Source organism: Microtus oregoni, unplaced genomic scaffold (assembly GCF_018167655.1).
Source record: "Microtus oregoni isolate MIOR12 unplaced genomic scaffold, Mior012 000035F_ref0000213, whole genome shotgun sequence".
NCBI lineage: Eukaryota > Metazoa > Chordata > Mammalia > Rodentia > Cricetidae > Microtus > Microtus oregoni.
In genome coordinates, this window is record NW_024543094.1 from 18,356,418 (window position 1) to 18,383,322 (window position 26,905).

Here is a 26,905-nt window from a genome sequence, read left to right on the forward strand (position 1 = left end):
CAAAATGTTGACTGGTCAAATGAAGCTAGACCAAGGTTTTCTCCTCGCTTAGATCTTTAAATAGCTGGGGCTAAGAAAAGTAGACCACTGAAGGAAAATGGCAACCTTAAGGCTCTATTTTGAAGGAGTGGTGTAAGGAGTCAGTCAGGAAGTGAACCTCCATCCTTGAAGCTAGTCAGCTGTTCATAAAATTCACAGACAGCTGATAATGCTGTGGCCAGTGGACTTTTCCTAATTTTCCTGACACCACTCCTTAAACTGTGAAACTTCTGACCTCAGAGAATTTTAAAAGCTAATTCACCTGTAGTTTTTGCATTTGAGACCAAGGGTTCAACCCTCACCATTCAAAACAAAACCCACACTACAAAAGTCCTGTGCTTAGTAAGATGGAGGGCCATGTCTGTGACCTCAGCACTTGGGAGGCTAATGCAGGAAGACCATCTCAACTTCAAGGTTAGCCTGGTATACAGTTTCAGAACAAGCAGGGATACATAGCAAGACTGTCTCAAAATACAAAAACAACAACAAACCATAATATCCCACAACAGAAACATAAGACAACTTCGTAGGCATTTTTCTTTAAAGAGAGTTTCAAGCTAAAGGCACTAAGACAAGAAGGAAATACAGTTAGCTGATACCTACCCAAGATATGATTTAAGTGGTCTGGGGTGAGATTTGATCAGGGGAAAAAAAAAACCCAGCAAAAACGAAAACTTAAGTTCACTAGTTATGCCTAAAGATCAGCAGGGCTCATTCTCAGGAAACCTACAACTGTGCCCAAAGGCTCACTCATTTTGCTGGACAAAGATCATGAAGAAGACTCACCCTTGACAAATACACTACGGGCATGCAGTTACAAAACAAAACTGGCTACTAGGCCTGGAATGTCCTCAACAAATGTATTCTATACATACATTTTGAATCACTTTGTCAATATTTTCCTCTTATCATTTCTTTTATTTAAAAATAAATTTAAAATAATAAAATTGTATAGTGGCAAAATAATTTTAAATTAAAATTTTCTACTTAAAAACCAACAGAGATACATTTTATAGTAGGGAAGACCTTATTGCCTTTAATAATACTTCAACCAAGGGAAGATGATGTGGTTCTAAACATGGTGTCACTGGAGATGAAAGCTGAACTGCAGCGTATGTAAAACACCGTGGGGAAGCACAGAAGACATCTGGCTGGCCCTGCAAGCACCAGAACAAAGCACTTGCCACGTGAAAACGGCACATAGAAGACACAGAACAAAATATGCATATTACTTTTAGCATGTTAAAAACAATCACATCAAAAAGTATACAGATAAAAAATGCCATAAATGACATAAGAAAATAGTGTGTGTGTATATATATATTGCATTTATATATATATATATAGTCTACATTATTTACCACTATGATATATACTTTCTGGAGAGGCATAGATGCTGCCATCATAAACTAAATTGTACAGCTTGGTTCCTTGTAAGCCACAAAGTCACACTTTAAGAACTGTAATTAATATCCTCAGCTACATTTCTATACATTTATTCCTCACCTTCCACATGATCTAAATCAAGAGCCTGGTTATTTTGTCAGGGGTTGGAGTTTCAGTGTGGTGCTCACCTTTAATATACTGCATTTGTATCCACACTTAATAACATCATTACCACATTGATTAGATTACATTAAGATCATTATATACATTAAAAATATTGTCACGTTCACTAGCTAAACAAATGTTGCTTTCATCTTAAGACATATTCTTGTACCTCAAACGCTTATATCCCCAACATGGAGGAAGGGGACAATCACTGTTGGACTCTCTCCTTTCTGATATTCAGATACAAGAAGGGAACAACGAGACAAGCCTCCACACAGAGCACCCTCTCTTAAGGAACCCACCATGCTGTCTATGTCGTGGTGACAGTAGTGTACAATAGCATATTTTAATTGTTTTAAACCATGAACCTCAATTATTTTTCACTGAAAAGTTTTTCATTTAAGCACAAAAATTGAGAGGTCAAGCCGGCAGAGGGAAGAAGAGTCCAGGGTTGAAAAGTTTTTCAAAAACTATGAAACATACTATTTTTTTTTACAAAAATCAAAATTCTAGATGCTTATTAGGGTATTTTTCACAATTTTGACCAGGATAATGTAATGGCCCAGTAAGTGTAGCAATACCCATCCATTATACTCAGTAAAGAATAAGTGTCTGAAGAAGCCCATGTGAGCAGTTCTCTTGGGGCCCTGTGAAACTGAAGCAGAGCGAGGAATAAGCAGTCTGGCTAACGCTGCTTTCAAATGAACCTGAAAACCAACCTTCCACTGCCCAGACTGCTGCAAGGACTGTGACTTCCAACTCCTTCTGTGGTCAGTGCCCTGCACCCATCAAGACCAGAGCCAAGGGCACAGGGCACCGAGACAGCTGGAGGTGAGGACATAGTGAGCCTGTGCCACAGCCACACCCTCAAACTAACTGACCCACATTTTAAGCACCATAAGTGGTTAGCCTTTCTCCCCAGTGTCTTTAATTTTCAGGTAGAGATAAAATGTCAGTAACAGAAGGAGAATGACATTCTGTGAGATGTAGGATTCATAAAGTCAGGACAGTTTTTTTAGTCAGTTTCAGTTTAGAACCTATGCTAAAATATGACCAGGGCAGGATGGGTAGAAAGATAAGGGGGGAAACACAGTTATGCCATGGATCTAGGTTAAAGGTAGTTTTAAAAAACATTTCTAAGTTCTGTGATCAAAATCTGTATGCACAGGTGTATGTTACACCTATTAAAAAATGAGTGATAGCCTTCAGAACATCTCCTCTGGTGTCTCAGTGCTTTCTGACAGTGGTCAAAACAGAATGTATCAACAGAGTGAAACATCCAGGTCTGAAGGAAAGCTATGAAGGAAACAAAATAAAGAGCCTCACAGTGTGGGCATCCCTAAAAACTATTGCTATGTTTCCAGGTTAATCTCCTATTAAGTTTCCGTGACGATGCAATGAAACACTCATCTCAGCAGAATCTACACGGAGTTAAAGCACTTCCACACACTCTCTTCCTGACATACACCGGAACTGCATGAGTTGTTTACAATAGTATAAAATACTGCTTTGGCAACTATTAACATAGCAATGTGGCTATCACATGGTTTCTGTTCTTTTGTCTTCAGTGAATAAAGCCAACTCTCACAGCAACACTGACTCTTGAATAGAAAGTCCCTCTCTATTTCTGTAGCGATGTGCTGGAGGTGAGGGACCTGCATATTGATACCCAGGAGGACTGGCATCTTCCACAGCTGGGTTAATTATATACCTCACTGGACTATCTACAGATACTTCTGGAAGGCCATGGTCCTGAAAAGGTATGTGTTGAAAGGCTGCGTATTTTGGTAAATTGCTTAAGTGGCTACGGCTAGCATCTCGAGTCCATGATTGTCCATGCATCTCAGGTCTGTATGTATAACTAACTTCTGACCATTTTCTGTTCTCTGGTAAATAATCCACTGGAGGAAGGATGAACTTTCCATTCTTTGGTGACCCTGAACTACCTGTATATCCCCCAGCACCAATGTCAATGGGAAGAACTTCAATTCGACTGGATGGCAGAACAACAGGAGTTGGGCGGCTGTAGGATTTCTCCGGAGAAACATCAACTGAAAGAGAAGAACCATACAGTCTCCTGGAAGGATTAATTTGGGTCCCAGGGTTGATCTGTGGGGACACAAAGCTGCTCTGGGCAACAGGTATGTGCTTTGGAGAGTTTCCATGGTAACCAGGGGGGTTGCTGTAGGAGGGTGGATATGCAGCCCTGTGCTCCTCCCCTTCTAACTGGGATGGGTATCGCACATGGCTGGGAGGCTGCACTTTCAAAGTAAACTTGTTGGATACTTTTGATGGGCTGGAATTTGGCTCAGTGTGCTTTCTTGGATTGTGAGGGTGGGTCCGTTCTGGGGCCTCTTCCACAGAGGCTCCGTTTTCATTCTCACTCCCAGGCACATTGTCATACTGAGAAGCATTAGAACCCCGCTTCCCATCACTGCCATCAAAATACTTCATCTTCTGCCTTGAGTTTGACATTCGGGTCTCAGCAGAACTTGGAATGGCAACTGTAGGAGTGGGGTACACTGAATGACTTTTGCCTTCGATGGCATATTTAGCAGTTCTTTCAATCACTGAGGCATCTGATGGTTTTTTCCATTTGGGCATAAATTCCTTTCTGATGTTTGAAATTGCATTGCTATTTTGGTTAGCAGCTGCATGGTTGTAGTGCCTGGAACTGTCCTGGGGACCTGACGAAGGCTTCAGGTGTTTACTATCGTCATCCACTGACTTCCGTCTTGGTGGCCGGACTCTTTCTGGGGTACTGGTTCTACTGTGGTGGGCAGGGGAATGCTCATGCTTCTTGTGAGGTGATCCACTTTCTCCTCTGCTGCTTAGCTGGGGGCTGGGCCTGCCAACACTTCTTTGTCCATTGCTCAACTGACTAATACAAGCAGAATTAGACTCGGGTGGAAGCTGTCCCAAGGGTTTCTTTGGATATTCTTCCTCCTTACCTAAAGGAAAGATAAATTCATAAGTAAAACAAACACAGGAATGATGGGCATCTAGTCTAAGAGACACAGTATTAACAACTGCAGACTGTCTTGTGTACAGAAAATGCCAGTAACTGACAGGTGGCAAGTTTACATAAATGGCACTGAAACACAGCTAACTTCGCCTAACACCTGATTCTTCTATTTTCTTAAAACACACTGTCACACACTTTCCGTGCAAAGCCGATGCTCTTATTCCTAACACAACTGGCCAGTGGTTGAGTCTTAACATTATGTTATTTTCATTCTAACCCATGCCTTTGAAATCAATAAAGTTTTCGCTTTCAGTTTCAAACAGATCTGTCAGAGTTGCAAGTCACTTGATAACTTACTGTGGTCCCAAAGTTCTCCCCATATTCTTATTATTTTGGGTATTTCCCACAGTGTAACTTATTCTTTAAAGAAACATACTCTTCAACTGGAGACAAGCATCCTAAAAACATTCTACTTAAAAATGTGAAGACAGGAAAAGAAATTTGGAAAGAATGAAAACTACATTAGGTAATTTCTTTAATTAAAAAAATTTCTGTGTTTTGTCTGAATATATGTATGGACACCATTTGCGTGCCTAGTACCTGGAACCCTGAGAAGTGGAGTTTCAAATGGTTGTAAGCATTGGGAATTAAAGTTCTTAAGCAACCAGTGTACTTAACCACAGAACCATCTCTCCAGTCCATTTTAGTTTTATATTATAAATAATTAACACAGAATTGTAAGGAATTGAAGGAAGGTGCAATAAAATGGCTAGTTAGCAAGAAATATTTTTAAATTCTCTATTATAACAATACCAGATTACCACAAAACTAACGTAGATTACCATGAAAGGACTTCATTTGCAAAAACTGCAAAATGTTTTATCCATTATTATAAAACAGTTTGTCATTTGAAATAAGGCTTTGCTTTCTTCAAATATTCACTTAATGGTCCAACTTAACTGATACTTACTATGATCTGCATGCGTTGCTGTGAATATAGAGATGTGATATTTTTGTGTGACTCTAGTCACCACAATCTTGTTATTTCTGTTGTATTTAGGGGGGTGGGGAAAGGGATACCACGTTTATTACTCTTAGAATTCTCACACTGCAAGCTTCTTAAAGAAAGTTTTAATTGGTACATAACAGCTATAGACCCACTTCTTTAGGATACTTTAAGAGAAATACAATGCTCTATTTAGAGGGGGAGAATGAGCAACACCATCCTTTAAATACATTGCCAGCATCAGTACTGTGCAGGGCCCAGAGAATGGCTCAGAGGGTAAAGGCTGCCAAGCCAGAGTACTCAAGTTGGATCCTTGGAACCTACATGACATAGACAATAAGTAGATGTGGCAGAGCATTTGCTTAGCATGTATAAGGCCCCGAATCCTGTCACCAGTATTCCAGCTCAATCCAATCCTATCTGATCCAAAGAAAGCAAAACAACAGGAAAATTAAGGTGGTAAAAGCAATTTAAAACTTGGAAGTAGGATGGTGCAGAGCAAGGAAGAGTGCCAGAAAGAGCACAACCCTCTCTCTGAACAAAGGCCCAAGAAGGCGAGAAGTCCCAGGAGGAGGTCAGAAAACTAAGTCATAACACACAGAGCACTATGAAGAGGACTTGGAGTTTTGTCCTGAGTTAACTGGAAAATTCTAGAGACTTTTCAGCAGATCAGTTCTATAATCTGAGGTACATCACAGAAGTTATTTTAAATGGTGGTTTAGACTTAGATTGGGTGATAATAAATGACGACAATGATAGTCATAATGGCTTACGATCATTAAGTAATCACCAAATGTCAGGCATCATTCAAAACACTATGCATAGAACATTTGCGATTTCATTATCTCATTCTGTGACAAAACTGAGGCACAGGTGAACTTGCTCAAGTGTTCACAGCTAGCAGATCCAGAGTTCAAACCCAAAGCTGACTCCAGCATCTTCACTCTCCCCTCATGATGGAGGAAGGTCATTGGTTAAATAAAAAGAAACTGCTTGGCCCTCATTGGTTAGAAGATAGGTGGGAGGAGTAAACAGAACAGAACGCTGGGAGGAAGAGGAAGTGAGCTCAGACTCCACAGCTCTCCTCTCGGGAGCAGACGCCTCAGGGAGACGCCATGCTCCCAGCTCCCAGGCAGACGCACGCGATGAAGCTCCGACCCAGGATGGACATAGGCTAGAATCTTCCCGGTAAGCGCACCTAGGGGCGCTACACAGATGATTAGAAATGGGCTAAATTAATATGTGAGAATTAGCCTAGAAGAGGCTAGATAGAAATGGGCCAAGCAGTGATTAAATGAATACAGTTTGTGTGTTGTTATTTTGGGCATAAGCTAGCCAGGCAGCCGGGATGCTGGGGACACAGCCCCGCCGCTCCTATTTACTACACCCTCATACTCTGCTGCAGTGAAGCAGTGAGGCAGGTTGCTTTGGACACGTTAACGTAAAGCCCATATGGTAAGATGTGAGCCAGGAGGCATGAGCAGAGTGAAGGATGTACGCTGCTTCAAAGACAGCAGAGCACGCCACTCAGCAACTGTGAAATAGACAGCATTCCCATGTGTCTCTTTGATGACCAAAATTATTTCAAGTGGTAACACAAACTTGAAAAGGCTAGCATTTGAGAGTTTTTGCTTATGAATATGGGAAGTGGGTTAAATGCTGGCTGAGAGCAGAGTATTCAGCTCCTCAGGGTAAAGACCAACAAGTTATGAAACAAGACCTATCTAGCACCCCAACAAAATGTCCTTATTTTTAAATCAGTTCTACAACAGTTAATCAGTTAGTCCCAGAAAAATATGTGACTGTCATCTTCTCTGCCAGGGACAATGACTAGAACACGCACTGATTATCAAGATGATACAAAGACCTGCAACACAAAACCCCAGCTTACAACTTTCCTCTAGTCCCAACTCTGGCAATTCAAGAAGAGCAGGACAGTTAAAGGCTAGTTACTATCCTATCAGATGATGCACCAGCCAATCATCAAAACTGAGCTCACAGGTGCGGACTGAATGGGACCCTGATATGCACATAGCTGCTTAAAAGCAAGGAAACTGTGGGACCAATTGTTATATGAATGCTCACAACTGCAATGTGTTAGAAAAAAAAATACCTACATGCTTAACTGGAGGATTTCTAAAATTATGAAATAAAATACAATGAAACAAGGTACATAATGTAAGTTTTTATGTCTACTGTTATGTTAATATTTTTAACATGAACCAGAAGTGAAGTGAGTTACCAACAGCATGCAGAAAATAACCCATTTATTACAAATTCTATACAGTTCTAAGCCTGCATCTGAGGCACGAAGGTAAGGAACAGGCACTAGTTAGTGCTGGTTAACAAAACAGAAGTGCTCTCCAACAGAGGCTTATTATGTTGTCTTAGTTGCCATAAACGTCTGCTATGAACATGTAGTGCTTCCACAATGGTTTTCAATAGTCCAGATGATAATGACACACAGTTTGGGGTAAGACTTGCAGGCCGCATTTTCAGCGTAATCCTAAATGTCTTAAAGACCCTGCCAAATGCTTTACTCTATACATTACGTTAACAGTGATTTTCTGACTCACTAAATGAACAACCTTCAGTAAAAACAAGACCAGCCTAATAGACAAGGCGTTCTCAATGGAGCTAGCAATCATGTACTCTGCTTTCTTCATGCTCAAACATCTATTCCAGATGATCCATTCAGCGCTTCTTCCCTCAAATACATATTATGTTTGTGGGTCTGGGATTTAAGACATCTGGCTTTATTACTTTCAAAAAATTGAAAACTAGAGTTTCCTCATTTCCATACTTTATAATTTTACAGTCATGGTTAACCTTGTCAAATGCAAAGTTCAAGAACCCTCACTCCATCCATTTCATCTAGTTTTTTTTTTTCCTTCAAAACCATGGAAGCAAAATCAAAATGGGACAATGCCCATACACCAGACAAATGTAACTGTCCTGTGCTTCTCGGCTCTTCTCACTCAACACAGAATCACTGGCTGAGGTTCTACTGTAGGAAACAAAAGAAAGGTAGACAGCTAGAGTGTGTAAGGAAGACCCAAAGAAGAACTTGAAAAACCCGAAGTGAAGGAAGCTGGTGGGGAAGAAACTCGATGAAGATGAGAACATGCATGAGAAAGCACACATCCTCCACATTTAGGCACGGACATCCACCTTTATTCAGCAACAGCCATTGGTGTTTATTCTGAAAGCCTTTGAATAAATAAAGACAGGATGTACAAGCAAAGTATGGAGTCGTAGGCAAAAGGTCTGTATTTCTCAGGAGAAGGAATTTTAAACTAGCAAGTAAGAGATAGGCAGAGGTGGGAACTCGTGCAGGTACAGGAAAGTTTATTTTCAGTGTAAAGAACAAAACACATTTTTCACCTCTCATTTTCAGTACAGAAATATGTCTAAGGAATATCAACTAACACTGTATGCATCTGACATTTGGTGTGAGTCTAGCCTTCAACAGCTGAGCCATCTCTCAGCCTAACACACACATCTACAGACTGTGTAAGAATTGACAGCAAGCTGGAGAGACGGCTCGACAGGGTTCTTCTTCTGGAGGACCCAGGCTCAATTCCCAGAAACCACATGACAGCTTATAAACTTTGCTACTGCAGTTCTAGGCAATCCAGTGCCCTCTTCTGGTCTCTGTGGGCACTGCATGTATGTGGTGCACAGAGACATACATGCAAGCAAAACCATACACATAAAACCTAAAACTAATAATTTTAAGAATTAAAGGAAATTTACTGAATGGCTAAGTGACCAAAATGAACACTGGGGCACAATGTTTGTGTTCTAAAATATTCAAGAAAAGCTTCTCACACCAACTCATAGCACATTTTCACCACCCCAGCAGCTTCTCCTGTCACCTTCAGAGTACCTAGCTCATTAGAAGACTGTGAATCAGAGCAATAGCACACGCCCATGTGACAAGCCAGAAACTCTGCTTACAACAAACACAGCTCAGAGTTAAGAAAGTAGAGTTTGGGGAGGAAAGCCACACACAAGATTATACAATATCTAGTTAACCCTCAGGTGACAAGCCCTCATTAGGTACCTGTGTGTAAAAGCCAATGGTCAATATAGTAAATGCACAAACACATTTATAGGAAATGGTCTCTTTGTTCCCATAAAACTTTTCAATGAACAGGCAATAGACAGGAATATAAAAGTGCCTCCTAAGATGTAAGTGCTTAAAAATCAATTCCTCTAAATGTTAAAAGCAGTGAAGCAAGCTAGGCCCAGAGTGCTTCTTAGAGAGGGAGGGGCGTCACAGGTGTCAGGGCCAGAAGGCACTGCTTCGGTGCTCAGCTCTAAACAGTGTCTGCTCACTTGCACTTTCTGCCGTGCATGGGGAACAGGCTGATGGATACTTACGGCACAGTTGTGTCTTAGTGTTGTTCTATTGCTGTACAGAGACACATGGCGAAGGCAACTCTTAAGGAGAGCATTAGCTGGGGGCTTGATTAGAGTTTTAGAGGGTTAGTCCATGACCATCATGAGTAAAGCAGACAGGCATGGCACTGGAGCAGTAGCTGAGAGCTTTACCTTCTGATCCACAGGCAGCAGGCAGACAGAGAGACGGTGACTGGGTCTGGCATGGCCTTTTGAAACCTCAAAGTCAACTCCAAATGATAGATTTCCTCCAACAAAGCCACAGCTCCTAATCCTTACCAAACAGTTCCATTAACTGGGGACCAGACATTCAAATATAAGAGCCTATGGGGGCCATTCTGGTTCAGACAACTACAGTCTGTGACAATGGCGTCATAATACATTTCCCACAAACACTTGCTGACTGACTGGTTACATTACAATCACACTACTCCCATGAGTCTCAGCAGTGCCACTTATAACCAATGTGTGCATGTTCTTTACAACTCAGGGATGGTCTGGGCAAACGTACCTGTGAGGATGGGAAATAAAGTGTGGAAAGAAGATCAGAGAGAGGGACCAGAACAGGGTCCAGGAAAGAACAGAACAAGGCAAGGGAAAGGAATGAATGTGATACAGTGGAACGGACCAGAGAGGGGGAAACCAGAGCTGCATGGAGAGATGGAGGTGGCCCCAGGGAACCTATGAGAGGGGCTCCCCTCACAGAAGCAGGTTCTAAACCATGTCTCAAAGACCTCTCAGTTCCAACAGTTGAACCAAACCAGTCTCTGTCAAGCAATCTGACCTCTGTAACTAATGAAATTAAGAGAAAAAACATACATGATTTCTACACAAAAATGATTTTTTTTTTGGTGCAGATTAAGTATTCAACTTTTACTGGGTCAAGGAAATACTGCGTGGAACCCTATAAAAGCAACAAGGGTCACTATCAGTTATGTTTTTATGTGCTGAAAGTATTCTCTATCACAAAAAGTAGACTGAAGCAAATCTGCAAGTAGCTACCTTAACACACACACACACACACACACAGTCTTTGGTTATCTGGTTTTACATTCTCATTACTCCCAAGCAACAGTGATGAGAAGACTCAAGCACAACTATGTAGAAACAGATGCATTGAGTAGGGCATTTTTACAGTCAGTATTTGTTGCCCATGCTTTTAATCTGGGACTCTTCTCAGCAGGGTAATGGTTTTGCTCCCTCTACTGGTGTTCCTGCTCGGCTTCATGGCAGGAATTCACTTTCTCCTCTTTCCTGACAACACAAAGGTGAGCTCTGGCCATGTGCTGTCAGAACTCTGGGGGAGGCCATACTAATGACACTTCACCACGTTCAGTAGCATAAGTGCTAACAATCTTCTCTCCCCACTCACAAGAAATATAATTTAATACGATTTAGGACAAAACCAAATGTATATTTTCTTTTTTGTTTTTTTTTGTTTGTTTAGCATTTTTTTTTTTGTCTTTACAAGCTCCAAAATGACAACAGTGGTCTACTCTAACTTCGCTAAAAAGATAAAAGGGTCCCTTTTCTGTCTCCTTGGGCCTGTCCATTTTTGGTCTTACTCAGGTCTCTGTCACCACCCAGTGGACACCACATTTTACTACAAAGTGGAGGTGAACTGCCTCAGAGGACCCAGTAAAAGATTAGAGTGCTCCTGAGCGCTTCCTGGTGCCCCCTTCTAACTTCTAAACTGCAACAACACAATTCCAGCATACAATGAAACTGAATGGCATGTACAAACACGATACAGAACCCCCCATCCCCAATCTGTTTTGTGCTAACCTTTGGTGTACAGATTACTATGTTAAAAAGGACTGGAACGTCAAAAGGCTGTCTGCTTCATGCCAGGCATGCTATCAGCACTAACGATGCTGAGATGTGGCCACTGCATCCAAGGGACACACACAAACACGAGCGTTCAAGCACCAAAAGAAAGAAGACAGGTGCAGGTATAAGCATTTGGTAAACACAGGTGATCAAATTTCAGGGTTTTGGGATCCTGCAGGCAGGCTGAGAAGGCTTTAGGTGGGAAATAATAATGCCTACGTCATGTGTGAAAACTGACAGCTTAGGTCAGATGTATTCAGAGACAATGCGCAGGTGAATTCTGAGAACTAAATGTTGAAGATGAATATATACAAAGGCAAACTGATGTTAAAGTGCACTTCCGGTTATACTCTGCAAGCTCTGCCCACAGCAGGAGAAGCTACTTTTGAATAGTAAACAACACTGCTCTGGACTCACTCTGAACAATCAATTCCTATCATTTAGCAGTTGGATGATATCGGATAGTTATTTAACCTTGAACCCACGTCTCCCCATCTATAAGCTACAGATTAGTAATAACGATGCATAATGACAATGAAAATTGTTCACAGTTCTGCCAAATAGGAAATAAATAAAATAACAAAAATTCCTATCAGGGTGAAAGACCTCAAGAAGGAGAGGCGAGAAGTAGACAACAAAGAAAGGCAAACCTGGTGAGAAGTAGTGGGCTTCCCTGAGAAGAGGGTGGTATGCAGCCAGTGTTGTTCTTTTTTAAAAATGCTCCAAGATCCCCCGCAGCAGTAGGCAGCAGAAATGCTGTATGTCCCAAGTGGTGGTAGTGGGCCATGTGGTGGCAGGCAGCGGGCCCTGGGAGCAGCCAGTCCCAGGCAGAAATGGCTGCCTGTCCCAGAGCAGTGGCCCGAGCGGTGGCGGCGGGCCATGTGGTGGAAGATAGAGGGCCCTGGGAGCAGCCAGTCCCAGGCAGAGACAGCTGCTGGTCCCAGAGCAGTGGTGGCGGGCCATGTGGCAGCAGGCAGTGGGCCCCAGGCAGAGTAGGCTGCTGGTCCCTGAGCAATGGCTGCTTCCAGGCAGGGAGACACATGGCGGGCAGGCAGAAGACAGAAACATGGATAGACATGACATGCAGGGTGAGGTTGAATGTTTATTCAGGGGGTTATGGAGGAGGAAGGGTGAAGGGGGGACAGAGAGAGAGGGAGGGAGAGAGAGAGAGAGAGAGAGAGAGAAGAGGAGAAAGAGACAGAGAAGGGGGGAAGCAGAGAAGTGGGGAGACAGAAGCAAAGCTGCCTCTCAGAGAGAAAGATGGAAAAGAGAACGAGCTCAGGCTGGAAGCTGAAGATCAGCCTGCCTCAGCGGATGGGGAGGGGAATGGGTGTGGCTTGTCTCTTAAAGGGACCAAAACCATAACATTCCCAGGTCATTCTTATAATAAAAAGCACGTACGTCCTGATTTGGACCTTGAGATTTCTGTCCGGTGCTCCCGTGTGGGTCTCTGTCTCTGTCTCCTTTCATCGCCTGATGAAGGTTAATATTCCTGAGGATGCCTATGTGTTTGTCTTTGGATTCACCTTATTTAGCTTCTCTAGGAACATGAATTATAAGCTCAATGTCCTTTATTTATGGCTAGAAACCAAATATGAGTGAGTACATCCCATGTTCCTCTTTTTGGGTCTGGCTTACCTCACTCAGGATAGTGTTTTCTATTTCCATCCATTTGTATGCAAAATTCAAGAAGTCCTTGTTTTTTACTGCTGAGTAATACTCTAATATGTATATATTCCATACTTTCTTCATCCATTCTTCCGTTGAAGGGCATCTAGGTTGTTTCCAGGTTCTGGCTATTACAAACAATGCTGCCATGAACATAGTTGAGCATATACTTTTGTTGTATGATAGGGCCTCTCAAGGTCCAAATCAGGAGCAGAAGGAGATGGAGCACGAGCAAGGAACTCAGGACCACGAGGGGTGCACCCACACACTAAGACAATGGGGATGTTCTATTGGGATCTCACCAAGGCCAGCTGGCCTAGGTCTGAAAAAGCATGGGATAAATCCGGACTAGCTGAACATAGCGGACAATGAGGAATACTGAGAATTCAAGAACAATTGCAGTAGGTTTTTGATCCTACTGCACGTACTGGCTTTGTGGGAGCCTAGGCAGTTTGAATGCTCACCTTACGAGACCTGGATAGAGGTGGGCAGTCCTTGGGCTTCCCACAGGTCAGGGAACCCTGATTGCTCTTCGAGCAGATGAGGGAGGGGGGCTTGATGGGGGAGGGGGAGGGAAATGGGAAGCGGTTGTGGGGACGAGGCAGAAATCCTTAATAAATAAATAAATTTAAAAAATAAAAAATAAAAAAAAAAAGCACGTACGTCAAGGAAGCAGAAAAGGAAGGGCCCAAGATGGCAGCGGGCAGGTCAGAGGTAATGAAAGTGGGCGTGGCTTGTCCCTTAAAGCGACAGGAAAGCACAACATTCCCAGGTCTTCCTTATAATAAAAAGCAGGAGACGTCAAGGAAGCAGAAAAGGAAGGGCCCAAGATGGCGGCGGGCAGGTCAGAGGTAATGAAAGTGGGCGTGGCTTGTCCCTTAAAGCAACAACAGACATAGCAAACAAGCAGGAGCAGGCTTAGTTAGGGTTACTGCTAAGAGGTCAAGAATACTGTGTGGCAATTATGTTCCCCAATCCCCCCGATTTATCAACATCTTTCATTTCCTCAACATTCAGACTTAAGCACAGAGAAGTTGAAAAGAATCAAGCACCTGAGCAATTCTGCATTTTTATTAAAGAATCTATCATTATTTTTATTTTAAAAATATATAAGAGGATTTAACTGTAGTTGACCTTTTTGTATTAATTTAACATATGTAAATGAGCTACTGATTTGAACTTCTGACTTTAAATGCAGACATTGAGCACTGGTACATTCAGGAAACTTAAGATCCAACACAGTCTTGAAGAGGAATAGGGTTCCAAGTTATTTTATTAGTTTGTTCTGTTTTGTAGTGTTAGGGGGTAAACAAAGAGCCTTGGGGTGCTGAGCAGGTTTTCTACCACTGAGCTCCTGCCCAGCAATTATAAATTATTTTACAACTATGCAAGATTTGTTCCTAAAGTGATACGCTGATATGCTGAATGGAAACTGGATACAACGCGCGCACGCGCGCGCACACACACACACACACACACACACACTCTCTCTCTAAAATATTTGTAGTCAATTGTAAATAGAACCAAACATTAACTAAAATTCCTTTAAAAAATGTTAAAATTACTACAAATTTAACAGAGTGGTGGTGGCACACGCCTTATCCCAGTACTCAGGAGGCAGAGGCAAGCAGATCTCTGTGAGTTCAAGGCCTGCCTTGTGTACTGTGTGAGCTCCAGGAGAGCCAGGGCCACACAGAGAAACCTTATCTTGAAAAAGAAACAAACAAACAAATTACAAGATAACATAAAAATGTTATTCTAACTTCTTTAAATGAAACAACAGCCAAAAAAAAAAAAACCATAAATTTTATAATCCGGATTTTTTTTTTTTTTCGTTTTTCGAGATGGGGTTTCTCTGTGGTTTTGGAGCCTGTCCTGGAACTAGCTCTAGTAGACCAGGCTGGTCTCGAACTCACAAAGATCCGCCTGCCTCTGCCTCCCAAGTGCTGGAATTAAAGGCATGCGCCACCACCGCCCGGCTAATACAGATTTTAATAAATAAAATGCTAATTTTAAAAAGCCTAAATAAACCATATCCAGAAAAATTGTCTTTGAAGACCAAAAAGCCCACAAAAGCAAATAAATACCACATTCCAAAGGCTGTTAGGGAAAGCTGAGTTGGTCATGCAAATGTGAACACTGGGCAAAGACACTTATAGGAGACTCCCACTTCACTGTGATGTTACCCAAAGTACTGGAAGGGGAGGAAAGATGAACTGGAAAACAAGCAGCTAGAAAGACCTCTATGCCAACTAAAGGCTCTGGGTTTTCTCCGAAAGTACTGGCCTTCCCTACAAGAGGCTAGCCACTCCTCATCATCTCCCCAGGAGGGAAGGAAGCCATCCAGACTCAGCTGCCCGCTTTAACAGACACTGTTCTGAGGGAAATCTTTACAAGACATTACAAAAGCTGGGCGATGGTGGCGCACTCCTGTAATCCCAGCACTTGGGAGGCAGAGACAGGCGGATCTCTGTGAGTTCGAGGCCAGCCTGGTCTACCAAGGGAGTTCCAGGACAGGCTCCAAAGCTACAGAGAAACCCTGTCTCGAAAAACAAAAAACAAAACAAAACAAAAAAAAAAAAACAAAAAAAAAACCACATTAACTGATAAACTGTACTGTAGCTGATTGGGTTCCAGGAAGCTGGGGTTGCATGGAATAGGAGATTTCTTTTTGTTGTTGTTTTTTGTTTTTGTTTTTCGAGACCTGTCTCTGTGGTTTTGGAGCCTGTCCTGGAACTAGCTCTTGTAGACCAGGCTGGTCTTGAACTCACAGAGATCCGCCTGCCTCTGCCTCCCAAGTGCTGGATTAAAGGCATGCGCCACCACTGCCCGGCAGAATAGGAGGTTTTAAATGACTAAAGATTAATGAGTGTTGCCCATTTTACTGTATCATGAAATACAGAAAAATAGGAAGTTCAGAGGTTGAGTGGAAATAACTGACCCAGTTTGCAGTGTGAGGGGCAGGCAGGAAAGATGCCCACTCAAGGTACTCACAAAACAAATTGGAGCCATGGGTTCCCAGGACTAAGGTCTGGGATAGAAGTAGAGATTAGAAAGTCCTTCAAAGAACCTGCCATGGTTATGAACTGCTCAAGTATATCGATCAGAATAAACAACTTTAGACAGTGCATGCAAGATAAGCTCAGGAGAAGCCGGTGCAGACTCCAGCAATGGAATGGTGAGAAGAGCTCGGAACAAGACTGCAAGAACATCTGGAACCCAGCATGAAATGACTGCAAACTGCTCTAGACACAAACAAGTGCATGCTTTCTTCCCCGATCCAGCCACCAGCTGTCACTACCAGTACAAAGACCACGTAAAGGAGAAAGTGCAAACTAGATATTCATTTTTTACAAGCTAAACAAAAGTCCAGCATTTTTCTAGGGGGCTTGGAGGAGCACATGTATCACAGCCAATGGCAACAAAATGCTTGCTTTTTAGAAGGGTCTCTCCACTTCCTATTTTCTGAAAATTAAGTTATTTAAGAAAAATTTCGGGACTGGAAAGATGACTCAATGATTAAGGGCACTGGCTGCTCTTCCAGAGGACCCAGGTTTAATTCCCAGCACCCACATGGCAGCTCACAATTGTCTGTAACTCCAGTTTCCTGGGATCTGACACCTTCACACCAATGCACATAAAATAAAGTTGAAATAAATTATTTTAAAAGAAGAAAATTTCTTGATTTTTGTATATAGGTAATAAGCTATAACTTCTACCCAAAATGTCATTCACAACAGATCAACACACAGTTCCGAAGAGCATGCTTATGAATGGCTTCCTCAGAATAGAAGCCATTTTCAAGGAGAAAACTGGTGAAGGAGAAAAAAATTCAACATTTATTCCATCTTTTCAGTAAGAATTAGATTTAAAGGCAATCTAAGCATCCCTGCTTATAAGACAGGGAAAGCTCTTTGTTATAAGAAAGTCTATCAAAAAATATAAAAGCAATGAATTTGAAAACCACTCTTTTGTGGTCTCTATCTGACTTGTTCAAGAATACAGTAAATTCTTGCCCTACTTGAGCCAAAGGATAAGCCCTTATACTAAAAAATAATAAATAACCCCCAAATCTGTAAACCTTAATTAACCAACCAATCAAACAAACAACATAGAAGGCAATCCAAATACAACTGGAAATATTCAGCATGAATAAACATGAGGGTATACTGGGGAATCAACTGTTACTCCTGTGGATGTGGCTCTGGTGCTCCGGTTAAGCCAGAAGAATACCCTGGTTTCACTGACACAGTGACTGCAGCTTTCAGGTGATGTATCTTGATATCTTTACTTTCATTTTTAAATTCTTCAATACATTCAATAAACTGTGTAATGGGCATGTTGTGGTAGGATGGTCACTACAAATTTAGCTACCTGAGTAAATGTTTGAAAAGATCTGTTGCGGGGACGACTGCCAGTGGGACCAGGACTTATCCTGGGTACATGAACTCGCTTTCTGGAGCCCATTCCCTATGATGCAATGCCTTGTTCAGCCTTGATACAGAGGAGGGACTTGGTACTGTCTCCACTTGATATGCCAGACTTTGTTGACCCTTCCCCCAGGGAGGCCTTACTCCCACTCCCTCTGAGGACTGGATAGGGGTGTCTGTAAAGAGGGGAGGGAGGGGAAACTGTGGTTGGTACATAAAATGAATTAAAAAAAATTAAATCAAAGTTTCAAAATATGAAAAAAAGAAAAAAGTCACAAAGTTTCCAAAACTGCTCAAAAGTAAATAAAACATATAGATAAGGTGAATGTACAAAAACATTAACAATAGTCAGTTTAGAAACAGCTGAGAATAGGGGGCCGGAGAGATGGCTCAGAGGTTAGGAGCACTGACTGCTCGTCCAGAGGTCCTGAGTTCAATTCCCAGCAACCACATGGTGGCTCACAACCATCTGTAATGAGGTCTGGTGCCCTCTTCTGGCTTGCAGGCATACAGACAGACAGAATATTGTATACATAATAAATAAACAAATATTTTTTAAAAAAAAGAAACAGCTGAATATTTTCTTAACTTGGAAAAGTTAGTTTGAATAACAAAAAAGAGAGGAACAAAGAAGGATTATTTGTTGAACATATATCGAAAGTCTTAGAAAACTTCCAAGAGCCAAACACAGTGACTACAGAAACAACTAAAAATAAAACAAGCTGGGCATGGTAGTTCTTTTCCACTATTAGAGGGGCTGAAGCAGGAGGATTGCTGCTAACTACAGAATAGACCCAACTTATAATAGCAATGGAAATGAGCTGGCTCAGTGGGTAAAACTGCAAGGCTGAGGTTGAGCCCAGGTCCTAAAAGGTAGAAAGTGAGAACAACTTTCAAAAATTATTTTCTGAATTGTACCCCATTCTACCATATCACATAAAATACATAAATATACATTGCTCCCAAGGGAATGGGGAACATAGTCTGACCTCTGTCTGTTTTCCTTTCATGACTTAATGACAACCACAGCTTTAGTGAGCTGTCAAGTCTGCAACATATCTTGGCACTGGTGGCCAGATATCTTTTGGAGAAAGAGTCTCAAGATGGGGTCGGGGCTAGAGTATTTACACTAGAAGTGTGCAACAGTCTTAGAAAGGAAACAAACTCTACCAGGGTTCCTTAAAAGGTACAACTAACGAAGTTCAGTAAAGTAGTACAACTAAAGGTAAAAAGGTTTTCCTTAGCAGAATCTAATTTTTAAAACAGGATTTTTCTCTTCCAAAACCCATCAATCTTTAAGTGCAAATCTAATAACATTAGGTGATTCTTTTTTGATAATTTAATAAGATAACAATGATATAAAATTGATCCTACGTGATATTACAAATACTTGCAACTGTAAAAGTAGAGACCAATAGACAGAAACAAAACACCAAGATATAATATATTAAGTGATGTTGATCCCTGTGGCTGTTAGAAAAATAAGAGAATTGGGGTATTTTCCAATAAACCAAAGTAATTCTTAGACTTAATCAGACAAATTGATACTCACTAAAAAGATTTAAGCAATTTTTAAAAAAATTTGCAAAAAATTTGAGAAATATTGGAACAAGGGAAGACCTTCATATAAATTATCTTTATTAATACAAATAAACCATAAGAAAAAAATATACGTTTAAAGAATTTGTAACACACAATCTGCTAGTGACTTCCTAACTGCGAGGGGCTGTGTACAATGCACAGAGGGCAAACAGGGACGCTATATGAGTGTACCTATAGACAACACTAACAGGGTAGAGAAGCTCACAGATGATGAAATAAATCTGTAAGGAGGATACTAGACTTACAACTCAAGGAATGTAAACCAAAACAAGAATGGGATCCTCTACCCCAACACTAAAAATATTAAAAATTTCACAACAGCATGCTCTTGTAAGGATCTTGCTATATATACTCTTGGCAAGCATACAATTTTGTGTACTATGTAAGGAGCCAAAGGGAGTGTCAGTCATTATACTTTTAAAAGGGTGGCTCAACAGCTGAAAATACTGGGTGCTCTGGCAGGACCAATGTCTGATCACTAGTACCCACTGGACAGTTTGTAACAGTCCAGTTCCAGAGGAGCCAATGCCCTCCTGGCCCCTCTGAACACAAGGCACACAAATGACGCACAGATATATATTCAGGAAACATCCCCCACACATAAAAAGTTTGAAGGATGGGTATGACTTGGAAGGATCTTGATACAATTTCATGTCATGTCCCATCAGTTCCATACGTAATCCACAACTTAGAGAGGAAAACAATGTCAAGTCATGGGGGCAGAAACACTCTGAAAATGAACATTGTTACAGTGTCTCTGGTTCTAGTTACCCACCCCTTTCCTTTTATCTCCCAGCCAGATTCCCCTCATTTTCCTACTGAAAATATTCTACAAATTGCTACTCCTATAAAATTAGGAGCACAATTCTACAGTTGTTTTTATAGGGGTAAATGAGAAATGCCACATATGTGACATAGTAACATTCTGAATAAACATTAGTTATTAAATAGGTATTAAACAGTTAGTTAGCATCATGATCTGTTTCAAACTTTACCTCACCATGTATTTCTGAGGATATTAAATAAACAATTCTCCAGTGTATATGCTTTTTTTTCTTTACATGTATCTTTTATTTAAAAGTGCCTTAAACTCTTCTTTAATATAGGCAAGACAATTTAAAACAAGTGTTAGATAGGGACAGTATAGTAATTGCTGTTCTAAGTGCATTTTCTGCTACAGGGAAAAATTAGTGGAAAATAGGCATCATTATACTGATCAGGGAGGGTTGACCTCACTTAGCAAAGGCCACAGTTTCCCATGGCCTATGCTCAACTCAATTACCATTGTGAGGAGGTGTTGTCTTGTCAATTCTAATGACTCCAGGACTCGAGTGCTGGTTAAAGCCCTCTGTTAAGTCAAAGCATAGGAGCTGGTCTTCTGAGGGAAACAACTCTTCCTGGATGTGAGTCTGTTTCTTTTCTTACAGGAGCATCACACAGGGCACATGATGAGGAAACGCCAAACCCAGTTAACATGAATAACTGAATCTACTTTTCTTCTGTCATCCATATTTTCCACTTTCCTAGCCCCTTACCACACTACCTACTATAACAGTGGAAAATGAAAATGGCAAAAAATAACTTCAAACAGCATACCTAAAATAAGAAAAGCCATAAGACATGGTTATCAAATGAAACTCTCAGTGACAAGTACGAAATCCCTCTCTATGAGTTACTGAGTGGTCACTAGAACCATCCACAGCAACACAGGCTATTAACATTCCTCTTGGTTGATCACCATAACTAGAAGGTAAGACCATATTGTTGCGTCACAGAACACAGAGAAATCAACCTTGATTAATAGAAAAATGACCTCACTTTTAGATAGCTTATAAAGTACCAGAAGGTACTATTATGCTGCCTACTCGAGGAGACAAGACAAACAGTCTCATCCAGTGTAATAGACCCTGCACGCTACAATACTAGCCCACCTGGCAAAATGTGCTCACTGCTGAAATAATATCCTGACAGTTACAGGAGTAACCAATCACTTTCTGATTGGATATGAGGCATGCTCCACAGGAGGGATTTCATGTCTGGGTCTATAAATTTGGTCAAAGGCCCATGACTACCAAGGTTATAGGTCCTAAGGGCAAACCTTATTATTATTGTTGTTATTGTTACTATTGGGTAAATGACCATGTTGTCTAATCGCCTTTTAAATATTTATGTTTATACTACAGACCTGTGCTGTTCTTAACTTTGGTGAGAGAAGATAACTTTTGTAATCGAAATTCCAATGTAGATGCACTTGTCAGAGGAGATACTGGGGGCTGATGGCTACTGAGAAGAGGAGTCACTCTCCTTTGGGGATATGGCTGCTGATAGGTTGCACCCCACCCCCAAAGGATGACCCTACACACCTGCAAGGAGATAACTAATGACATTTTAAAAAGACATGAAGTTGGAAAGGAGGTAAGAATGGGGGCACTTGAGGGAACTAGAAGGAGGCAATGGAGGATGAATATGACCAAAATACGTTGTATAAATGTATGAAATGTTCAATTTTTTTTGTAAAGAAAAAAAAGCCACTAGCAGCTGGTAAGACACTAATTGATATTATGTTCTCACCAAGTGTAATGCTTACACCTTAACAATAAAAGTTTGTGTTAACTGTGTCATGGCCTCTTATGCTAGAATTTGATGTAGGATGCCAGGGCATTTCTTACCAGGTTCTGGGAGATCTAATTTTGCCCGCTTTAGTTCAGACATAGAAACCTGAAGTTGATCGATTACAAAATCATCCTCGAAGAAAAAGTCCTTGGCGAGCGTCTCCTGAAGAAATTCTACAAGTTCTTCCATAGACAATCTCATTAGATGTTCTAGGAAAGGATGAGAGAAATGCAAATGCCAATCAACAGTTCTATTAGGTTGAGAAGAAGATATACTCTATTTGAGTGTAGTGAGTTTTAAAATAGGGTATTAAAAAGATATATACACAACTTATAGTTGGCACTGTGAACATCACTAAAACTCAGCAGGATAGTGTTTGACATTAGAGAAAGCAGGTTGATTTTATTAGGAGAAAAGACAGAGAGATGTACAAGACCAAATATTTTCTCACTGGTTTATGAGTAACCATGTCTGGGCATTAACACTAAACTACAACAAGAGCTCCTATGAGTAAATAGGCATTTATTTATCTCATTTATTGGCTGGAACATAACTCAGACTGGCAAATTCCCTCCAAAAAAAAAATTACTAACCTTATTTGTATTATTTCGACTGAGGAAATTAACTTTATTAGCAAAAATAAAAAATAAAAAAAATCACACTACAGCTGGAAATCAGAAACAGACACCCAGTAAGACATCACTACCCATACCTTACAGACAGGTGTGCTATGTTCATCTACATGTATGGGCTCAACTCACAACACAAGTTAGACTGTCTAAGTTCACCTGCTTCGCCTTACTCAAAAGCATGCAAATGCTCTCTCTCAGCTATTAGTAGTAGTGATGTTAACTGAGCAGCATGTAGTATTGCTCATTTAGTCCAACCATGTGCATTTACATTGTTTTTGTTTTTTTTCCCCATCTAAAACTGCTGTGTAATCAATCTCCAGTAATACTAGTTTTAAAGCAATCATGAAGAAATCAAGAAAGGAATAGGTCTCTGACTAGGGTCAGCTGTTAAGATACCCAGAGAGATTTCTTTTTGTTTTATTTATTTTTTTTAACTAGCAAGTGACATATTGTAAGTGACATTCTGGCACACACAGTGTTTTAATACAGGCTCACCACCGTGGAATGACTACACCTCTATGACTCTTAGATCCACCACCAAGTACACTTACTCTTGTGAGGCAATCATTTAAAGTCTACTCTCTTGGTAACTTTCAGTCTGTTACACATAACTACTAAGGGTGCATACTAAGCCAAATAGTACATCCCCAAACTGTATCCTTCCATCTAGTAAAACTTTGTAGCCCAAGAGCAACATCTCCCGGTGTGCCCTATTCCTCAACATTTATTTTTTCATATGGTGGCACAGGAAACTCACTGAAGATGGAAGAGCTTTGCTTCCTAAACAAGAAAAGAAAGAGCAGCAGGCAGGATTTTTCACAGCTTGTACAGTCTAATGATACACTGGCATGGGAAGTAATTGCTATGCTCAGAGTTTATTTACAAAGGCTAAAGTCATACTAAGTGAAATAACTTAAAGGGAGATGAGAGCTATAAAGACATATAGCATTACACTTCTAATTTTCACTGTTTAGAGACAATTAAACTACTGTTAAAGATATACTTTTTTTTTTTTTTTTGGTTTTTCGAGACAGGGTTTCTCTGTGGTTTTGGAGCCTCTCCTGGAACTAGCTCTTGTAGACCAGGCTCGTCTCGAACTCACAGTGATCCTCCTGCCTCTGCCTCCCGAGTGCTGGAAAGATATACTTTTTGAGTATATTTTGATCTATTTATAACCTATAACAAGAGCAGTGACATAAAGGAAGGAGGAGAAGGAGTGGAGGTGAAGGGAAAGGGCTTTTGTCCAGCAATGATACAACCCGACTCTGGGAAGGAAGTGTGTTGTCAAAGCTTTGTTTTGGTGTTAGCCTGTGTGCTGGACCATCACCACAGCATTCCTGACAGCTTTGCTCTGGAAAAGCACAGATACCGAGGTCCCACCGCAGGTGAAGTGTGGTTAATGCGGCACTGATGTGTTCTGTGTGTTCAAGTCAGCGGCCAAGAAAACTCAATGAAAGCATTGAAGATGGCTGGGAACAGCAGGGACACAACCCATAAACTTGTCCCCATGCTCTCAGCTGGTTTATAACTTAGTCAGAATGCCAAACAAATCATTCAAGAATGATGTACCAGAGTGGGGCACACACAAATGTGCATGTAGATAACATGATTCTAGGCTGCCCATGACCCACATTTCTACAGAGCTACAAGAGGAGTCAGATGGCTCTAAGTTGAAATGTAAAACATCTCATTTCCTGACCTTTAAGGTCCAACACATCTTATCTACAGAGCCCCTTTCATTTTTCTGAAAACATCGCTGGTCCCCTGAATACAGATGACAATGGTGTGGCTTGGGGAGTATAAGGGGCCACTGCCAGTGGGATCAGGATCTAACCCTAATGCATGAACTGATTTGGTGGAGCCCATTCTCTATATAGAGATAGATACCTTGCTCAGCCTAGGCACGGGGGGTACGGGATGTTGGGGGCACAAGCCATGGGCCAGTCTTAGGAGACTTCCCAGGGGAGGCCTTAACCTCTCTGAAGATCAGATGGAAGATGGAATTGGGAAAGTGGGGGAGCGGAAGGAGAGAAGGGAGGGAAAACTGGGAAAATTAACTAATAAGGAAGGAAGGAAGGAAGGAAGGAAGGAAGGAAGGAAGGCTTGCTGCCCTAGAAGCCATGACAGTCAAGTCTCATCCAGGGCTCGAAACTGGATGTACTTTCCCTTAGAGAAAGTAACAGATATATTTTTTCTGGGCCCACTCACCTAGGAGGCCTTGTTTCTTTGCTCTCTCTGCCTTATTACAAACCTGAGACTTAGACCAACTAGAAGAGCAAGGGTTCCAGTGGAAACCAATACAAGAAGAATATTATTAGTGACACCGAAAACTGCACCCTACTATTCAAGTGTGAAAATGAAACTGAGAAAGAGAAAGGATCCAAGACCTTCTGATGTAACGTGGATCTAGTCCCGAGAATCAGGAATTCCCTGATGATCATCATGAAAAATTAAAAAAAAAAATAAACCATGAGGTAGAGGGAGCCCAAGCTAGCAGGAGTTAAAATAAGCCTTGACTTTTGTAAAGTCTCTGCAGCCAAACGTTTCCTTACTTCTGTGTAACTTCAAGATTGTGTAAGACATAGCAGTAAGAATTCGCTCTCCTTCAAAGATGTAGATGTCCCATATCCTGAGGTTCAGCGTAAAAGGAGTCTGCGGCAAAGAACAAAGCAGAGCAAGGTACTGTTAGTGCTTCCCTTACCTTGGTTGTGCACTTTCATAAAGAGGTTTATAAAAAGTACTTACTCGATCAAGAAAACACTGAAAAAACCATTTCATTGTATAAAAACTTGTGTAGATTTCTTGAGAATCCTAAAAAACAAAGATCTCATAATTTCTGAGTTGTAACAAACAAAATAGCAATAGTAAGGAGGCTGTCAAAGGTGAGCAAATAACCATCTCATAGTTTCATACTTTGTTTTTCTATTCCTGTTTTTAATCCCTAAATTTAACTAATAAGAATTATCACAGGAATATGTCACCATGATAGGACTATAACACAATCATTAGTACATTTTGCAGTGAACTGCTCCATTGCACCATTATATTTTATAGTAAAGCATGCATGTGTTCACAAGGAAGCAGTTTTTATGCTTCTTATAATGCTTTTTGTACAATTTAAAACCTAAAACATAATGGAGAAATCACACATTTTAAAGCTTTTATTAGTAGTATTTATCAACTTCATAGAAGTAATCTGAACCTATGAATTAGGACTGTGGTAGTCTATGAATACTAAATTTTACAAATCCGATGTTCTTTAAAGCATCGAGGATTATGACAGTGAGGTAACCAGAACCAGGGAACCCCTGCTGAATTTAATTAATTACTACGGCTTCACTCTCAGTGCTGGAGGCTATAAGTCAGTGACACATCTACCTACCAAATGTTGCTTAAGTTTGGACAGAAATTTATTCAGAATTTTTTCATGATGTTCTTGAAATCTCAATAGTTTAGGAAAACCTTGGACAAAAAAGCCTAGAACACAAACATAAAATCAGAACTTCAGAGACAATACCAACAAAACCCCAACTTAAAAATATAATATATTGTATTTGAACTTGTAAAACAAAACCAACATCTTTAGTTACCAGGGTGTTTTCTTCCTCATCTTGGAAATAATTTCATGTGAGCTTTGGAGAGTAAAACTTTTAGCTAGTACTTGCTTGCTAACTACCGCCTTTACTTTGTAGAACTAATAAAGAGGAAAACATATTTCTAAATTAGGAGGAAAAGTTTAACACCAAAAGACAATGGAAACGGAATTTATTTATCAAACAGCCTCCTTTCTGCTAGCTGTGACTTTAAGCTCTTCAGTCCTGACAACCACTCTGCTCTACTGCTACTGCCTTCCACATCTTACTGTTTGCCAAGAATACACTAACAATTTCACTACTGTATTTCTACATTTCTTACATTAAAATCACTTTTAAATTCTTTTCATAAGCTATATTTAACATCAGCTAAAACATGCAGACACTTAAGGTTATACCAAAACCTATACACAATTACTTTCTAAAAAGTAATTGACTGTAAATGGTAAATTAATACTAACTTGCATATTTAGTTCACTGAATTTATAACTATTTTTATTCAGAAGTTCCTTTTCACGTATTTATTCAATCATTTCAAGAACATATACTCAATAGACTTTATTTCTGCAATT

At 40.7% G+C, this 26,905-nt stretch overlaps 1 protein-coding gene across 3 annotated transcripts in view; it reads right to left on the reverse strand.

Annotated features, from left to right (window-relative positions):
• Window positions 1–1,000: 1,000 nt before the first annotated feature.
• The window catches only part of Usp6nl (USP6 N-terminal like), a 134,632-nt gene continuing 108,727 nt past the window's right edge, over window positions 1,001–26,905 (reverse strand). For all 3 annotated transcript variants that reach the window (XM_041630734.1, XM_041630732.1, XM_041630735.1), the window contains 5 exons: window positions 26,123–26,217; window positions 25,486–25,551; window positions 25,293–25,392; window positions 22,165–22,317; window positions 1,001–4,541 (listed from right to left, as the gene is read on the reverse strand). In XM_041630734.1, coding sequence (XP_041486668.1) covers window positions 3,175–4,541; window positions 22,165–22,317; window positions 25,293–25,392; window positions 25,486–25,551; window positions 26,123–26,217 — 1,781 coding nt within the window. In that variant the 3' untranslated portion in view covers window positions 1,001–3,174. The remainder of the gene's footprint in view (window positions 4,542–22,164; window positions 22,318–25,292; window positions 25,393–25,485; window positions 25,552–26,122; window positions 26,218–26,905) is intronic.